The 15,573-nt window shown below is 44.5% G+C and overlaps 1 protein-coding gene across 9 annotated transcripts in view; it reads left to right on the top strand.

Annotated features, from left to right (window-relative positions):
• PRKAG2 (protein kinase AMP-activated non-catalytic subunit gamma 2) overlaps positions 1 to 15,573 on the top strand; it is a 224,251-nt gene that overhangs the window by 97,845 nt on the left and 110,833 nt on the right. Inside the window, exon 1 of one of the 9 annotated variants that reach the window (XM_054818186.1) lies at positions 10,559 to 11,135. The exons of the other annotated variants lie outside the window; for them this stretch is intronic. Within the exon in view, the coding sequence (XP_054674161.1) occupies positions 11,030 to 11,135 (106 nt within the window). The 5' untranslated portion in view covers positions 10,559 to 11,029. Of the gene's footprint in view, positions 1 to 10,558; positions 11,136 to 15,573 lie in introns of those variants that run through there. 9 annotated transcript variants of the gene reach the window in all.

A 15,573-nucleotide genomic window follows, 5' to 3' on the forward strand; every position in this document is an offset into this window, starting at 1 on the left:
AGCTAAGCACATTAGGGGGAGATGCAGGGGAGCTGCTAAGCTGCAGAAAGTCCTTTGGACTCTGCTGGTGCCCCACATCTTCCCTCCCACGCCCGATTTGTGCAGGCTGTGATGCAGGTTTCTGTGGACAAGGAGGGAAGAGCCTGGGGCAGGAGCATCCCCCTCTGCTCCCGGCTCCCCCAGAGCTTCATGCGTGACCCTGAGCAGATCTTCTCCAGGTTTTGGTGAAATTTCATTCATTACTATAGTTTAAGAGTGTGAATTTTGTGGTTGGTGACTGTACATAGGGAGGGCTGAAGGGTGCAGGGGTGATTTGAAGGGACTGCTTGAGGCTGGTGATGCTGACTCAAAGACCAGCAGGACCTTCCCTGTCAGTGCTGGGCTCGATGCAGGAGTTCATGTTATGTCTTTTAATATGTGGTGCAGGGAAAAAAGAAAAAAAGGAAATTAACATAAAGACCTCTTGAGAAGCTCAATTTTGCTAACAATAAGAATGATTTTTGCTACTGAGACTGGCGGGAGTTTGATCTTTTGGGCTGGGGGTTGATGGTCTCCACCCTGCCCTTGCATTGCCCCACTCCAGCCAACTCCTGAAGACATGGGGATTTTGCTGTTTGCCTTTGAACACATAGGCTTGTAATGGATGGAGGCAGCAAATAAACGGGAATGAAAGCCAGAAGCCTGTAGTCATGGTAAATACCTACTTAATCTGCTGTAGGTCTTTGTTTTCTTCAAGATTTTTAATTATCTTTCTGGTTAACAGGGGTAGAAAAGGGATTGGTCTGAGCAGGAGACTCTTGCAGTGCAGTAACACACACAATCTGAAGATGACTTTTCATCTGAAGCTCTCACAGAGATGATGAGTTATCCCTGGTTGTGCAGTGGCCCGGTAGCAGAGCTGAGAATAAAACCAAAGTCTCTAAACTCCTTATTCAGCCCCATTTCAGTGTTCATTCCTCCCCTCCTCTGCCCTATTGGTATTTTATTATGATTGGAAACAACCTACCTGATTTACAGGAGTATGTAGCTTGGAGCAGTAATTTCTGGTGATGTCTATTAGCACAGAGGTTTAAATATTTTTTGCTCCAGTGACACGCTTGCAAATAAGATGACTGTCAGACTTGCCAGGCCTTATTGCTAGCTGCCAAGGTGATGACAGAGTATTTTTTCCCCACAAATATGTATTAAGTACTAATAACAAAAGCATTCCGTCTGTAGTAATAATAACAAATCATTCAGTCTGTAATCCTAATAGGTTTTTACAGGCTGTTTTAAGCAACCTCGACTCCAAGAGCCAGAATTTCACCAGGCTGCATTAGGGAAGGCTCATAGGACTCTGTTAGAAACATGCCCCTGAAAACAGAGACACCCGAGTGAAGGACTAAGGGTGCAGGATGCTTTTGGGGCAGACCAAGAAATTCAAGAGTTGGACTTTGTGCTACTGGGTATATCCAGAGCTCCGTAACTGTAACACTGAGTTTCTGCTTTGATTCTTGATGTGGAATTTAAACTGATTGATGATGTTAGAGCTACTTGGTAGCGTGCTTTCTACTTGAAGCACTGAAGCCACTGCAAGATGCTGACCTTTGATAAGATTTGGGAATCTGTTGGCACTGTACAACACGTTCTGGTCATCCGTGATACTAGTTTAGATCATTTTCAAATGACTTTACAAGCTACAAATAGTAGTGTGATTGGCCCAATGCATTGCTAAGCTAAGTCACCACTAAAAGAGATTTCATGGTTCCAGAAGTCTCTCCTCAATTTGAGGCTTGTTGTGTTTTGAGGAAGTGAACAGGGAAAGATGCTGGCTGCAAATTAAGTGTCAGCCTGAGAACTGTGTCGAGCTGGCATGTGCCTGAGCACTGGTACCTGCCCTCTGATTCACAAGGGCATCCTAAAACCTAAATAACCAAGGAAGTGTTGTGCAAGCAGTTACCATGATGTTGTCTCTTCCCCACTCTGTCTCTGGCTTTCAGGCGGTCCCCCCAGGGACACAGTTGAGCCTTTTCAGTCTACTCCTTTATCATTAGATGTTGTGAAAAGGTTTCAGACTATTTTTTTCTCCTGCCAGGTATTGTGTGTGCAGACTGGCAGGGCTGGCTCTTCCAGGAACATTCTCCTACTGCATCATAGCTCCCAGGTTTCCAGCCCTTCTGTCTTCTAGGCATAAAGACTTCAAAAGCTTTCTGTAGTTCATGTCTGTGTTGATCCCAGCCAACCCACTGAGATTTTTTGCACAATCCTAAATATAACAGCTCTGAACTTTACAGTGCTTGGTGTTTTCACTTGCATAGTGAATGAACTGGGAACTTTTTACCACCCAAGCCATCCCACATGGTCCCTTGATTCACTCCCATCATAGGCTTGTGGCTCCTGCAGTTGCAGCAGCTTCCCAGCTGGATGCTGTGGCAGTGTCAGATATTTTTTCCAAGTTACCTGTCTGCTGGTTACATGAATTGGTAGAATCATCAAGAAATGGGAAATGTTGGGGCTTGGATGATTTCTAGCTCATTGTAGACATTAAAACAATGCCAGTTTTCCCTTATGTGTCCACTGTCTTGGTCTTTGTCCCTTCTGTACCCTGGCAGATTGCTAAGGTACCTCTGTTACCATCTCAGTAAGCTACAGGGTCTGTCTTTCTTACTGCTCTTTCATCTCACTTAAAAAGTCAGTAAAGTTTCTTTTGCTAGCAGAATTGCTACGTTTCATCCAGGTGCAAAAAAATCTCAAAAAACCCCCCAAAACCCAACCCAAAAAACAATCTGGAAAGTGAAACTAGAAAGATTTTAAGTAATTTCTTTTCCAGACCTCATGTATGTGATAACAAATGTTTCCTCCTCTATAGTCCCATCTGCTCTGGCAGATCTTCCATAATCTGGGCAACTAATTCTAGTAATCTCTTTGGAGCTGGGGCGTGTGAGACAGCCACCTCATGCCCACAGTGGCTTAATGCAGTGTGAACAATATGTCACGTTCTTGCAAAGGAAGGAGCAGAGCCGTCAAGTCCGACAGACCTCCGTCTTGTTCTATTCCTTGCTGGCCTTGTGCCAGCCTGCTGCACGGGGACTTGTGGAAAGTCACTTTTTCCTGAGCAAAGAAGCTACAAACCATGGTACTTGCCTCCCTTCTGCTGAAGATGTGAAGGTGCTATATGAGATCTAGCTGGTGGTGGTTCCTGAGATGTTTATTTTCAGAAGTTAACAGAGCTGGTTTGGTGGTTGTTCAATTATGACATTAAAGTATGCAATGTACTTGGGTTTATTCCTTTGCTTTCAACCAATGATGCTTCAGAATCATTAATTCATAGGAAAAGTAAGGGTAGAAAATGAAACTAGATTCTGGGGGGGTGGGGGGGTTATGTGTTGGGGGTTTTTTTAAATCCCTTGTATTGTTTCTTAGCTACCAGATGATGGTCTACTGTGTTTGTTTGGGGTGACTTGACCAAATAGACTGAGGGAGCTGGCTGCAATGCAACAAAGCTGTGCAGGGAGTTGGATTTCAGTGCAGTCCCTGTCTGCGCACAGTGGATTCCTCCCTTTCTATCATAATCCTCTTGCTGGAGCAATCCCACTTGTAATGACAATGCAGTGTTTGGTGATCCTTTAGGAATTTCCCCTCTTGGCATTACGCCTGTGTTTAGTTCATCGGATTGAGATCCAGTCCTGTGCAATGTCCTTAGTCATTCGTGTAAACATACAGTCAGTGGCTATATAATAAGTAGTTAAAGCCCTTCCTAGAGATACCTCGGTTAGTCATCAGGATTTTCTGAGCTTTAAGTTTGAGTTCAATGAACAATTCAACTCACCACTGGTCTGATTCTACAAGACCCTGCTTTCACTGTCAACAAAACGACGTTTGCAATAGTTCACGGAAAATGCCCATTCTGTGTAAACACCTGCATTATATACCCCTATAGGTGACCTGAACATAGGCCTCAGGCTCTCCTGCCCCATCAGAGCAGCTAAGAGCAGGAGCAGCACATGTATGCAAAGTCCTTCGTCCCTGAGCTTTGGTAGACTCGAGGTTAGGATTTCACGGGGAATGGTTTGTTCCCCTGGAAGTAGCTGCTGTCTTGCGGCTGAACCAAATGAGGTCCCTCTTTCATCACTGAAGAACTTCATCAGTGAAGTTGCTGGAGCCAGGAATGAAAAAGGCTTGTCAAGCATTAGCTAAGCATGTAGCTTTTCAAGGTGTAGTTCAATTTTCTCTTCAGTCAGCATTTCTGTATTGTCTCACATGTCTAGTAGGATTCTGCTGACCACTGTCTCTAATTTTCTGTGTATAATATACATAGCACATATGGCTTTATTATATCCACTGTGGCATAGGAATGGGTCATGTGTGGGATGACTGCCAACCCCAAAATTGCACTGTCAGCATCTTTTTATTGTTAGGGAACACTTAAGATTATAGCAGATAATAATAATACCGAGTAGGATGAAGGGTCTCTTTGTCATCTTATTTTGTGCGTAAGCAAATTTCTTGGCTTTAGCTGTCTGATGCATGTGCTCATTGTGGGGAGCAGAGGGATACAGAACTTGAAATTACTTTCTTTCATCATCCCATCTAGATTTCAGGATGAGGGCGTTGCTTCCAACGTACATGTTGGTCACTAAAGTTGTATTTTATGATAAGTGTACCAGTGTGAACGTTAAAACTGCAGTAAATGTGTGTGAAACTGGTTTACTGCTAATGCTCTTACTAGCTTCTGAATTGCAAACGTGGTGGCTATGGCTGTGCAACGAAGGCATGCTGGCTGAGTTTGTGTAGGGTTGACATCCGAGGACAGCTGAGGATTGGTGCAAACCGTTGCTAATTTAGTGAGTTTTCATCATCTCTCCAAATAAATCTCCTCAGACAGAATCCGTGGAGGACTGTATTTCTGTGGAGTTGTGGTGCTCTGATTCTTAGTCTCTTGTATTTTGGGGTGTTCACAATGCAACAGTGATATGAATTCCACTCTTCAGGTACTGGCCATCCCTAACGTATCACTTTATTGGAGTAATTTCTGGCTTTATTCAATTGCTGTCATTCAGTGTGCGACCAGTTCAGTGCTGGTTGAAAGTCTTTTTCTTTAATTTAAACTGAAGGGGATATTTTGTTCAGCCCTACAATGCCCATTACAACTTCAACATCATCGAATCTGTTCCAATCCTGCATGAGAAGTGCAGAAATGGGAAAGAAAGAAGAACAAGAAGAGGACAAAAAAGACATTTGTGATGTTCCAGTGAATCCTACCTCCTTCTCAAGGTTTTAGTTGAAAGACTTGATAGAAGCAAGATGAAAGAGAAGCAAGTAGAGATGAGAAAAGCGTAAGTGGAAAAATACTTCTAAGGAACTTTATTGCCTCTACTGTTTGTTTGCTTTTTTTTTTTTTTTTTTTAAAGTTACTGCTGAGATGTTTTCCTTTAGCTGAGAACTTATTAAATTTTAGGAGTTGTGTTGTCACACCAGACATCCTTTACTTGCTGGATCAAATACTGTTTTGCTGTTTTGAGCACAGCCAGATTGCAGCATATATAAGAACAGCTCCATTTTTCACGTTACAAACTGAAATTGCTAGAGAAGTGAGTCCTGGAAACATATGCGCCACAGTTTATTAGTAGGATGTGGGGAAATGATAAAATTAACATTTGGATAGGATAATAGTCATCAGTCCCAACTTATCAGTCTTTTGGGGTAGGTGATTTGAGCCTGAAATACAGTGTTTTTCTTACTAGAAATTACTAATATGCCAACACTACCATTGCCATTACTCCTATTCCTGCTGGTTCATATTATAAGCTCTGGAAAGGTAGGGTAGAAAAACATCACAAAGACGCCAGGATGTAATTTAGAAGTAATTTACCAAGAGTTCTGGGGAATCTAGTGTGCACCTTTGGGACCGCTAAAAAGAAGTAAAATTAAACTTTCAGATTTTTCAAAACCAATTTAGTGCCAGCCTGACAGCTTCAGATATTTAAATCTTTCTTAATGCACAGTGAAAGCAGCATGAAGTCGTATAAAATAAGGGAATAAAGACAAAAACTCATTACAGTGAAACACTTGGTTATGATTATGGGAAGTAATTGAGCCCAGCTTGGAGTCATAAACTTGCAATTCTTTTATGGGGTGTGAGCTGGACTTGGACCAGATGGAGAAAGTGGTAGTTTGTATTTCCCTTTGAAAACACAGGCTGCATGCTCTGTTCAACCAGCCTGCAAATGGTGTTCAGGCAAAACGGGCTTTTTGTTATTGTGCATTGCATCACTTGTAGTCTTGAGCGGGTTTGGTGGGGGGTTTTTTTAGAGCAAAGATCTCTTTTACATATTTATTTGCGTGTTATTTTGAAATATTTTCCAAGTTTGCTATTTATATGAAATACGGTTGCAGTTAAAACCAGTCTAGGTTGTAAGGCTTGTAAGCATGTCCCAGCACCACTGACAATGATAGAAAATGTCTCATTTTGCCAACAGTAGTCTGTAGAATTGAGAAAAGAAATTTAGAAAAATTCCCATTTAGGGATATTTTTAAGGAGGACAAGGCAGAGAAACATGATCCATGTAGAAATGGAAACGTGATTCATGCTTTGGCCTTCTAAGGGTGGATCTGAACTTTACTTCTTTGAGTAATGGCAAAAACAGGGGGAATTTTGAACAAGGAAATTCTCAGTAACAAGGAAAGGGAAATACTTGGTTTTACCAATTTGCAGTCTGAAGCCAGTTGAAGCGTTAATTGTCACTAGGGGGGACACATATTCTTTTTAGCCTTCCTATTTTATGCTAAATAAGCTCTTAAATTTGAAGGAGGAAAGTATTGTTTTTTTCCGTTTTCACACTAGAATAAAACCTGATAGGACTAACTGGTCCCCGTTGCCTGCCCCGCACTCTGCTGCTGGATTTGTACATCAGGTTAAATCCCCTATGAAAAAGGCGAGTGAGGAAACGGTTCAAAATGGCAGCATTTAAAGTATTTTCACCACGGCACAGGATTTACACTTCCACGAGATGGATGAATCAGTTTGTATTTCAAAACTCTTACAGCTGGATCAAACACCCTGTGATGGCAGCACTCGGTTGGTGTGATGGCATTTTCTATATTTCCTATCTGGAGGTGAAATCTGAACACTCAACCACCAATTCTACCTCGTAGAACAAAAGTTCACATTGCATCCAGAGAAAGGAAGATTTTTGTTATGTTTCTGCCTGAAGAATCACATTAAATCACTGGGGGGAGGTACAAAAGGTGCTTTTATCCTGAGAGATGGAGAACTGAAAAGCAAGTAGCACCAAGAAGACGGAGCCCAGCCATGGATGGGCCTTTTTTTGGGTTGGATTGCAGATGACTCTTGCTGTGAGACTTATGTGGCTCTGTGAATTAGTGAGAAAAACAGCAGAAGGAGGTTAATCTTTTCTACTTTGTGTGCTCCAGCTTCCCTTTTTTAAAAAAGAATGGGTGGTCTCAGGGGTGGAGGGCTGGGATGAGCAGGGGAGGACATTGCTGAGTGGGCTGGTCACACAGACACTGATGGGATGAAGGTGAGAATTGGTGTAAGGGAGATCTCCAGGAGATGAGGGTCTTTTTTAGCTCTAGAGCCTTTTTTGAGGCTCTGTTTTGGACTAGACATTAGGTCATTGAAGTAAAACTGTCAGAGAAACAGATGATTTGGGGCAAAGATGGTGGGGCTGGAGGCAAGTTCGTGAGTTGTCAGCATAGAGATTGCTCTAAGGCCATGAAATTGCTCGGGTCTGGCCAGCTTAGCAGATACGGCGGGACTGGGGAAACATTTCACACATGCATGAGTGTTTGTTTGCTCCTTCGCCCCCAAATAATCTTATTAAACTGTCCAGTTCTTGGTACCTCTCACAGCAAGCCTGCCTATGGTATTTGGAAGGGGATGGTGTTATCCGGATGCAGCTCAAGAAACATAATATGCTATAACTAATTTGGGAGACTTTAAAGTAGCTTGACAAGAGTCCATTTCATGGTTGTTTGGAAGGGATTTGTGTTTTCAATCTCCAGAACATAGATGGCCCCAAAGGAGCTCTTTGAAGCCCAGCTTTTTATTATTAGTTTTATAAGATCCTTCCACTGGAATCATTAAGAAGATGTAGTATCTAGTGTAAATGTGCTAGTATCTGTTAGACCATTAGCTGTGGGAGACAAAATGATCATAGTCAAAGCACTTAGTGCTTTTTTTTTAACAAATTACTGTGAAAGTCAGTTGTTAAACAGCCTTGTTTCATTTTCTGGTAGCTCTGTGCAGAAACATTAGGGTCTTGCTGCTTTCCTTAATAAGAGGAAATGAGCCCTCCTGGTGCAATGGCCCTGCTTGGAAAGGTCATCAGCTACTATTTATCCTTGGCCTCTATCAAAAAGGGGGCTGTTTCTGTGCTGAAGCAATACCAATTGTTATCTCATTAAAAAGGGATTTAAATTTTTTGCTTTCTGATGACATTAAGTCATTCTCAGCTGTCCTTTGGCCACTGAAGAATGAGGAATGCTTTTCTAAGGAGGGGAAACTTGAGGTCCAGATTGCATTGGTGTTGTAGGCAGCATTTCATGTGTCTTTGGCCAAGTGGGGACTGGAAAGGGAACTGGATAACTGTCTTCAAATATGTTGAGGGCTGCTCCGGAGCAGAAGGGAACAATCTGTTCTCCATGTGCATGGTGAATAAGACAAGAAACAGAAGGCTTAAACTGCAGCAAGGAAGATTCAGTTTTGCTTTGGGAAGCTGGTTTTCAAATGGAAAGGACTGTGAAGGTCATCGCTGTCATGGAAGTATCAGAAATAGTGTGGCCAGCAGGACTAGGGCAGTGGTCATCCCCCTGTACTTGGCACTGGTGAGGCTGTACCTCGAGTGCTGTGTTCAGTTTTGGGCCCCTCAGTACAAGAAGGACATTGAGGTGCTGGAGCGTGCCCACAGAAGGGCAACAGAGCTGGTGAAGGGATTGGAGCACAAGTCTGATGAGGAGCAGCTGAAGGAACTGGGATTGTTTAGCCTGGAGAAAAGGAGGCTGAGGGGAGACCTGATCGCTCTCTACAACTACCTGAAAGGAGGCTGTAATGAGGTGGGTGTTGGTCTCTTCTCCCAAGTAACAAGTGATAGGACAAGAGGAAATGGTCTCAAGTTGTGCCAGGGGAGGTTTAGATTGGATATTAGGAAAAATTTCTTCCTTGAAAGGGTTGTCAGGCACTGGAACAGGCTGCCCGGGGAAGTAGTTGAGTCACCATCCCTGGAGGTATTTAAAAGATGTGTAGATGTGGTGCTTAGGGACATGGTTTAGTGGTGGACTTGGCAGTGCTGGGTTAACAGTTGGACTTGATGATCTTAAAGGTCTTTTCCAACCAAAACGATTCTATGAGTCTATGATTAAATGAAGTAGGTCGAGAGCTTGCCCATGGAACGTGCTTATGGGGACAGCCAGAGCTTGTCCCACTACTGCTACTGTCTCAGTCCTGGTGGCATGAGCATTGCAGAATGAAGCTGAGGATGGCAGAGGAACCCGCTGTCATCTCTGCACTCTCTTGGGGTCCCTGAAGTCCTGGGACATCCTTGCATTGGTGCCTTGGAGACAGCCATCTTGTGAAGGACCGGAGCTTGTAAGGAATCTGTGTTGATAAAGGTCTTTTCTGCAGTATTCGTGGCTGTTTCTTTTCCTTTTTTAATGATATTAAGTCCCAGGAGCAGTCATGGGCACACAGAAAAAGGCATGCTTCTTTGTAGAGGAAGAAGGTGACATGACCTTTAATTCCTCCTAGGCATTAAAAAGATAAGACTCTCATTACTCATATAGGGTTTGATTTTTGAAAGATCTGAGCCTCAAGTTCCAATAATGTCCAGAGGAAAGGCTGGTGCTCTGTGACTTTAAAAAAAAAAAGCTTTTGATTTAACACAATATTTACTGTAATCTTAGGAAGATTGGCTATGATAGTTTGACCATGCCTTGGTTCGTGCTTGCGCCCCTTTCCAGCTGCTCAAGATCTATCCCACGCTGATCAACCCTTTCCTAAAATAAACAGCTCTAAATGTACCGACTCAGAGCCTAACATAATACACCCAGGCTGGCTGGGATGAGCAACAGCCCTGTGAATGTTTGTCTCATTGAAAAGACCACGAGGTGGATTTCAATTGTGCTACAAACAGCTGCCCCGGGTGCCTTTTGCTTTGCAGACAGCAAATTTGAATGGAGCAATCAATGCAGAGCATATAGATATGCATAGCACGGGGAGGCCACGTCGCTAGAGAAAGTCCAGCCCATCGTTCTGGCTACAGTTTCCAGAAAGTATCAGCCTTCATTTTATGAACTGGCAGAAGCTTGTTCCCATTAATCCATTAGTCATTAGTCGCGGAGGGCCGGGCGTTTCGGAGCTCATCGACAGGCAGCTGGACTATGCTGTCGCTGCGAAGACCCAGCGCACATGAATCAAAATAGTTGGGTGATGTCATGTCACGGTGCGAGTATGCCCGGGACGCTCGCTGCCAGGAATTGTCTGTCCAGGGGTGGTTTCCTTTTACAGCCTTTTTAAAGAGTCATCATGCTGAGCTGCACATGACAATTCCCTTCAAGAGGGCTCGTGGCTCCTTTGCATACTTAGTATTTTTTAAACGAGGGAGCTTATCAGGTGGTTCCTGACCTTTTCTGCATGAGCTGATCCGCTGGGAAATGTTGCTTTGGTCTCCGAGGCTTCTGACGGCTGACGGATAAGAGCTCCGTGGCTGCAAGCTGGGCAGACTTTGAACTTCTCCCCATGTCCACAGATACTTGCAGGCGAGTTACTGTATGCTGGAATTAAGAGTGGAAGCGCCTGGTGTGCAAGGTTTGGCAGCCTGCTGCAGGGCGCCTCTCCACGAAGACCACAACCAAGCACCTCAGAGCTGAACCGCTGGCGAGCTGGACTTTTTTTTGGAGCCATACGGTCTTTCTGGAGCTTTATTTTCTCGCACCTGGGCGTTTGGTGTAAGCGACACCTTGCCTTGCCCCTTCTGCTACTTTATTTTTCTTCAGTCCTGGGCATGACCGACAGCTGCTGCCGCACGAGTGCATGTTGCAGCTCATGAAGCGTTTTGGTAGCTTTAGAGGGAGCAAGAAGAGAAAGGAGCAGTGCAAAAGCTCGGAGAGACGCCAGTCCGATCCTCGTTGCCTGTTCGGTAGGGAACCCATCCAAAAAGGAGGGATATTGGTCTTTGGGAGAGGGCAGCAAGTGGGGGATAGCAAATAATTGAGCAACAGTTTTGTGCTTCCTAATTTCATTTACTGAATCTTGCAGTTGTTGCGTGGAGGTTGTTTCTATGCTGGTTTGCACCAGAGATGAACATCTGAGCTGACACCTGTAGCACGCATCAGATATAACCTTTAGGAAAAGAGTGATGTTGTGGGAAGGTTTACAGTAAACGCTATGAAATACATTCAAAAGGGACTGTTGACTAATGTTACTTTAATTGAAGAATGGTAACTAAATACTAAGTTAGGGCTAACACTGTATATTGAAAGATGAATTTTAAGTAGAGAAAAATTGCATGTCAATCAGATAAGTAATACATTTAAAAACATATCTTTATGATACTGCAGTTGCCATTATAATTGTGTTTGAGTTGCAATTAAGGACCTTTCTCCGTTAATCAAAAGCTTTTCCTGGTCACTGAGTGTTAACTCTAGTAGAGGTGCTGAGCTGTGTGTGGCTGTGAGTCTCCGTGTGTCACGTAAGGTTCAGCTGGCAGCAGACAGGGGGTATTCCACAGGATCTGCCTGTTTTTCTTGAGAATAGTGGAGAAATAGAATGTTCAATGCATTTCCTATATGGACCAATGGTAGCTGTTTTACAACTCGGTGGTTTCCCAAAGCCCATGAGTGCTGCTGAGAGATTCTGTCCTGTGACTAAGAGGTTTAAAACTGATGTTACACTGAATCAGCCAGATAAGGCACAGTTTAGAGAGGCTGACTCGTACAATGGGTAGGCAAGGCTGTTTTTTACTCTCTATCGGTCAGGAGTCACTGCGTTAAATCCAGCAGAAATTTTGCAATTTATTTAGTCGTCAGTTGCGTTGTTTTTAAGGTGTTCTTCTTGCAAATGCTCCTCCTTTTGTTCCTGTTTTGTAGAATTAAATGTTTTTAAATCTAAGGTATTATGCTTTGTTCTGCATTCCCCTAAACCCATCTGAGGGTTTCTGCTGGAGTGGTAGTAAGGTCAAGGTGATGTGAATGAGATATGACCCAGGTCTTTGGAGTTTCACAGTGTCAGCAAGATGCACAAAGACAGGTAACAAAGTTTATGCAAAAAGAGGGGGAAATGTAGACTACAGACTGCCCAGATGTAAAATTTATTCCCAAATTTCTAATTAAGACCCCTAAATTCTCACTTAGGCAGGAACATGTGCAATTTGTTGATTGAGTGATTAATGGCACTTTGAGCCACTAATTCACCTTCTTCTTGTGTTTTCATCAATGAGATGGGGACAGCCAACATCTACAAAAGGATTTGCTGCTGGAAGCACCAAACATAGTGTTGCAAGTCTTCCTTGGAGTCTAACTCTAAACCCCGTCCTTGTCTTCCTCCACAGAGAAAATAATTTGTTCTGCACCATGAGTACTGGCTATATGAACTGTAACATTTGTGACAGAGTTATACAAAACAGTTGAAAGTGTAATGCCAGAAATGCCAAAAATGTGCTCCTCCTTATCCTCATTCCCATTAATCCAGCTGTGTAACCCACTCCGGTGGTACACAGGGAGCATTAGGCAGAGTCTTCTGCACAGTATTTCCTCTACAGACTTTGTATCCATCATTCTTGTAGAGCATGACCAGGTTGGCTCCCTGCATCACATTTACATCATGAACAGATTGCTACCAAGTCACAAGAGTGGGAAAAAGCAACCAGGATGTGGTTGGGTTACCGCCTTCCTTGGATGCCCTGCCGTGGGGATTGCCTCTGCCATCCCAGCGGAGCCTGGATTCCTTTCGGGAAGCAGGTTAACACTTGCAAATCCTTTTTTTTCTTTTCCCAAATGGCCTTAATTATTTGCAGGGAAATATCAGAACAAAAGCTTTGCGTTATTTGCTAGATTTAATCTGTGTCTCGTAGCTATTATGCCTTACTAAACACTTCCTGAGCAGTTCTCAAGGGAACTGCTGGTGCTCAGCAGGTTTTATGATCAGTATTAGTGGCGTGCAGGAGTGTTGGTAGCAACCAGACTTGGTGGCTCATCAGGTTTGGTCACGCAGTGGTGCATCCCCTTTAGTCACCATCTATCATCAGGGATGAGAAATGAATGACAGCAATCCAACATGAGCGTTCTCACCCCACTCTCCCGGGGTGGCCGTGCTGCCACGGCAGCCTCCCTGGTGCTGGATGAGCTTGGATTGTGTTCAGAAAAGGGGTGGAAAAGGAAAGAAGAGGAAAAAAATCCCCTGGTGCCCCAGAAAGGGGTGCTCTGTCACCTGGACTAGTCGAATCTGGAATTTCTGATTTTTTCTTGGCCATCTCTAAGGATGTGTTCTCCAAGTGTTCTAAGGAAGAGTCCTCCAGTTGTTGTAGATAGGATTGGCCCATTCTCATCTTCCCAGGGGTAGATACCATCAGTCCACTGCAACTAAAGTTATCAAGTAGTACTTTCTTCTGTGTATCAATTGAGCTAAACCCCATCCTGCACTGATGAAGAGGTTGTTATCCTGGTAGAGTAGTAGAGGGTGGCGTTGCCAAGGACAGGCATACCCGTAGCTCCCTGTTTTTGGAGCCTTACGTCCTTTTATCCCAAGTGAACAGCAAGAGGAGATCTTAGTGTGGCCAAACAGAAGCAGAGAGGAGGAGAAAAGCGTGGGTGAGCACCAGGAGCAAACAAGAGCAGGGAGAGCTGTGGTGCAAAGTTTTGCTCTGGGAGAGGAGCAGCCGATAGAGAGACCTCAAAGCTCAAGCTAGCCACCAAACAGCAGGGAACCTGATTTATGCAATATGATTTTGGCAGGGCTGAAGACCGGGATTACCCAAAAATTTCTCCAACCTCTGGATCACCACCGTGGAGTTTCCTCCTTCCTACTGCAGTTGCTGCTTGCCTGTGCAGGCTTGAGGGCAGCTCCTCTGCCGGCTGGGTCTTGCTGCGGCCCAGTGTGTTGTAAACAGATAGGCTCTGTGGCATTTCTGAAGGGGACAACTTTTTGGCCCCAGCGAGGCTAATTGCTCTGCCCTTTAAAGGACACCATCTATTCCATGAAGGATTGAATGACACATGCAAAAGGTATGTTAAAAGGGTTTCTTCCCTACCAGAGCCTTGAGTGCCCAGTGAAGGAACCGCTCTGTAGCACATGTGGCTGCCATGACCCACGGCGCTGCCTTGTGCCCTGGCATTTAGCTTCAAACCATTCATTTTGGGGGCTTTTAGCTGCATGGAAATGTCCAGGAGCTTCTTTTGCCCATGCTGTTCCTCTTGGGATTTGTTGTTGTGGATTTTAATCAGCAGGGGCCAAAGCTGAGCCCTGACAAGCTGGGTTCGAGGGGCTCCAAGACCTGTCCCACCTCAATAACACTCTCAAGGACAATTTCCCTGCCAGCTGTTATAATTAGGTGCAAATTAGGATTAAATTAGGAGTGAGCCTACTGAATGACTCAGAACCCAATACATACACGTGCAAACATGCTTTGGCCCCCTCACGTACATGAATCGGGCAGTCCCAGTGCGAAGGGCAGGGCCTTGTCCCGAGTCACTCCGTAACTTGCCGTAGCCATGCCGGTGGCACTCAGTGCACATGTTTCATCTCGTGTCCCTGCTAACCGCCATGGGATGGAGGGCTGCTGAGGCTCTAGAGCAGATCTGGGAGGTGCCATATTTTAGAGTATCTTTAAATACTGAACACAGGGGAAATGCCTTACCCTCTGAGTCAAAAACTCAGGAGACTCCTTCCATCACTTGCCATGGTCCTTCCCAGACCTGGAGTTGGAGGCGAGTGTGGACTGTGTGTCAAGCGGAGAAATCACACTCTTCCTTCCCGGCAGCGGAGATGTGGTGACTGCATCAGTGATGACCATGTGGAGTTAACGTGCCATAGGATGCGACCAGCTCAGACAGCAGTCCATGGGCAAGTTACACCAAACCAAAGAGCAGGCGGTTCACAACCTCTCCAAGTGCAAATGGAAACCCAGGGGATACTTCAGCCTGGCTCACATCATTGTTTATTGCCACAAGCCAGGTTGCGGATAGTTGTGCTGAGAACAGGGACAGAAAACACATGGGAGAAGGATGGAGAAGCGATTGCAAAAGAAGACAGGACTTGATCTCCTGCTCCTCCAGCCTGGGGAGCTGCAGCTCATCCAGTGCTTTGCCCCAAAGCGGGTAATGCTGCTTGTGGGAGGACCAGAGCCAAGATGTTTATATTTTTCATTCTGGTGGGATGTTTCTTTTAGGAGGCAGTGGGAGAGAAACTATGGTGAAAAAAGGTCTGGAGAAAAAAATGAGAGCGAGTGCATCGCTGCGTGTTCCAGCAGCTGCTGTAAATCAACTGAAAGAGCAAAATCCTGTTGCTTCTGAAAAGTGGCTTAAAACCACCAGCATCGGAGACTGGGCATGAGAAACTGAGACTGCTTTGGTTTGTTAATG

Source organism: Grus americana, chromosome 2 (genome assembly GCF_028858705.1).
Source record: "Grus americana isolate bGruAme1 chromosome 2, bGruAme1.mat, whole genome shotgun sequence".
Lineage (NCBI taxonomy): Eukaryota > Metazoa > Chordata > Aves > Gruiformes > Gruidae > Grus > Grus americana.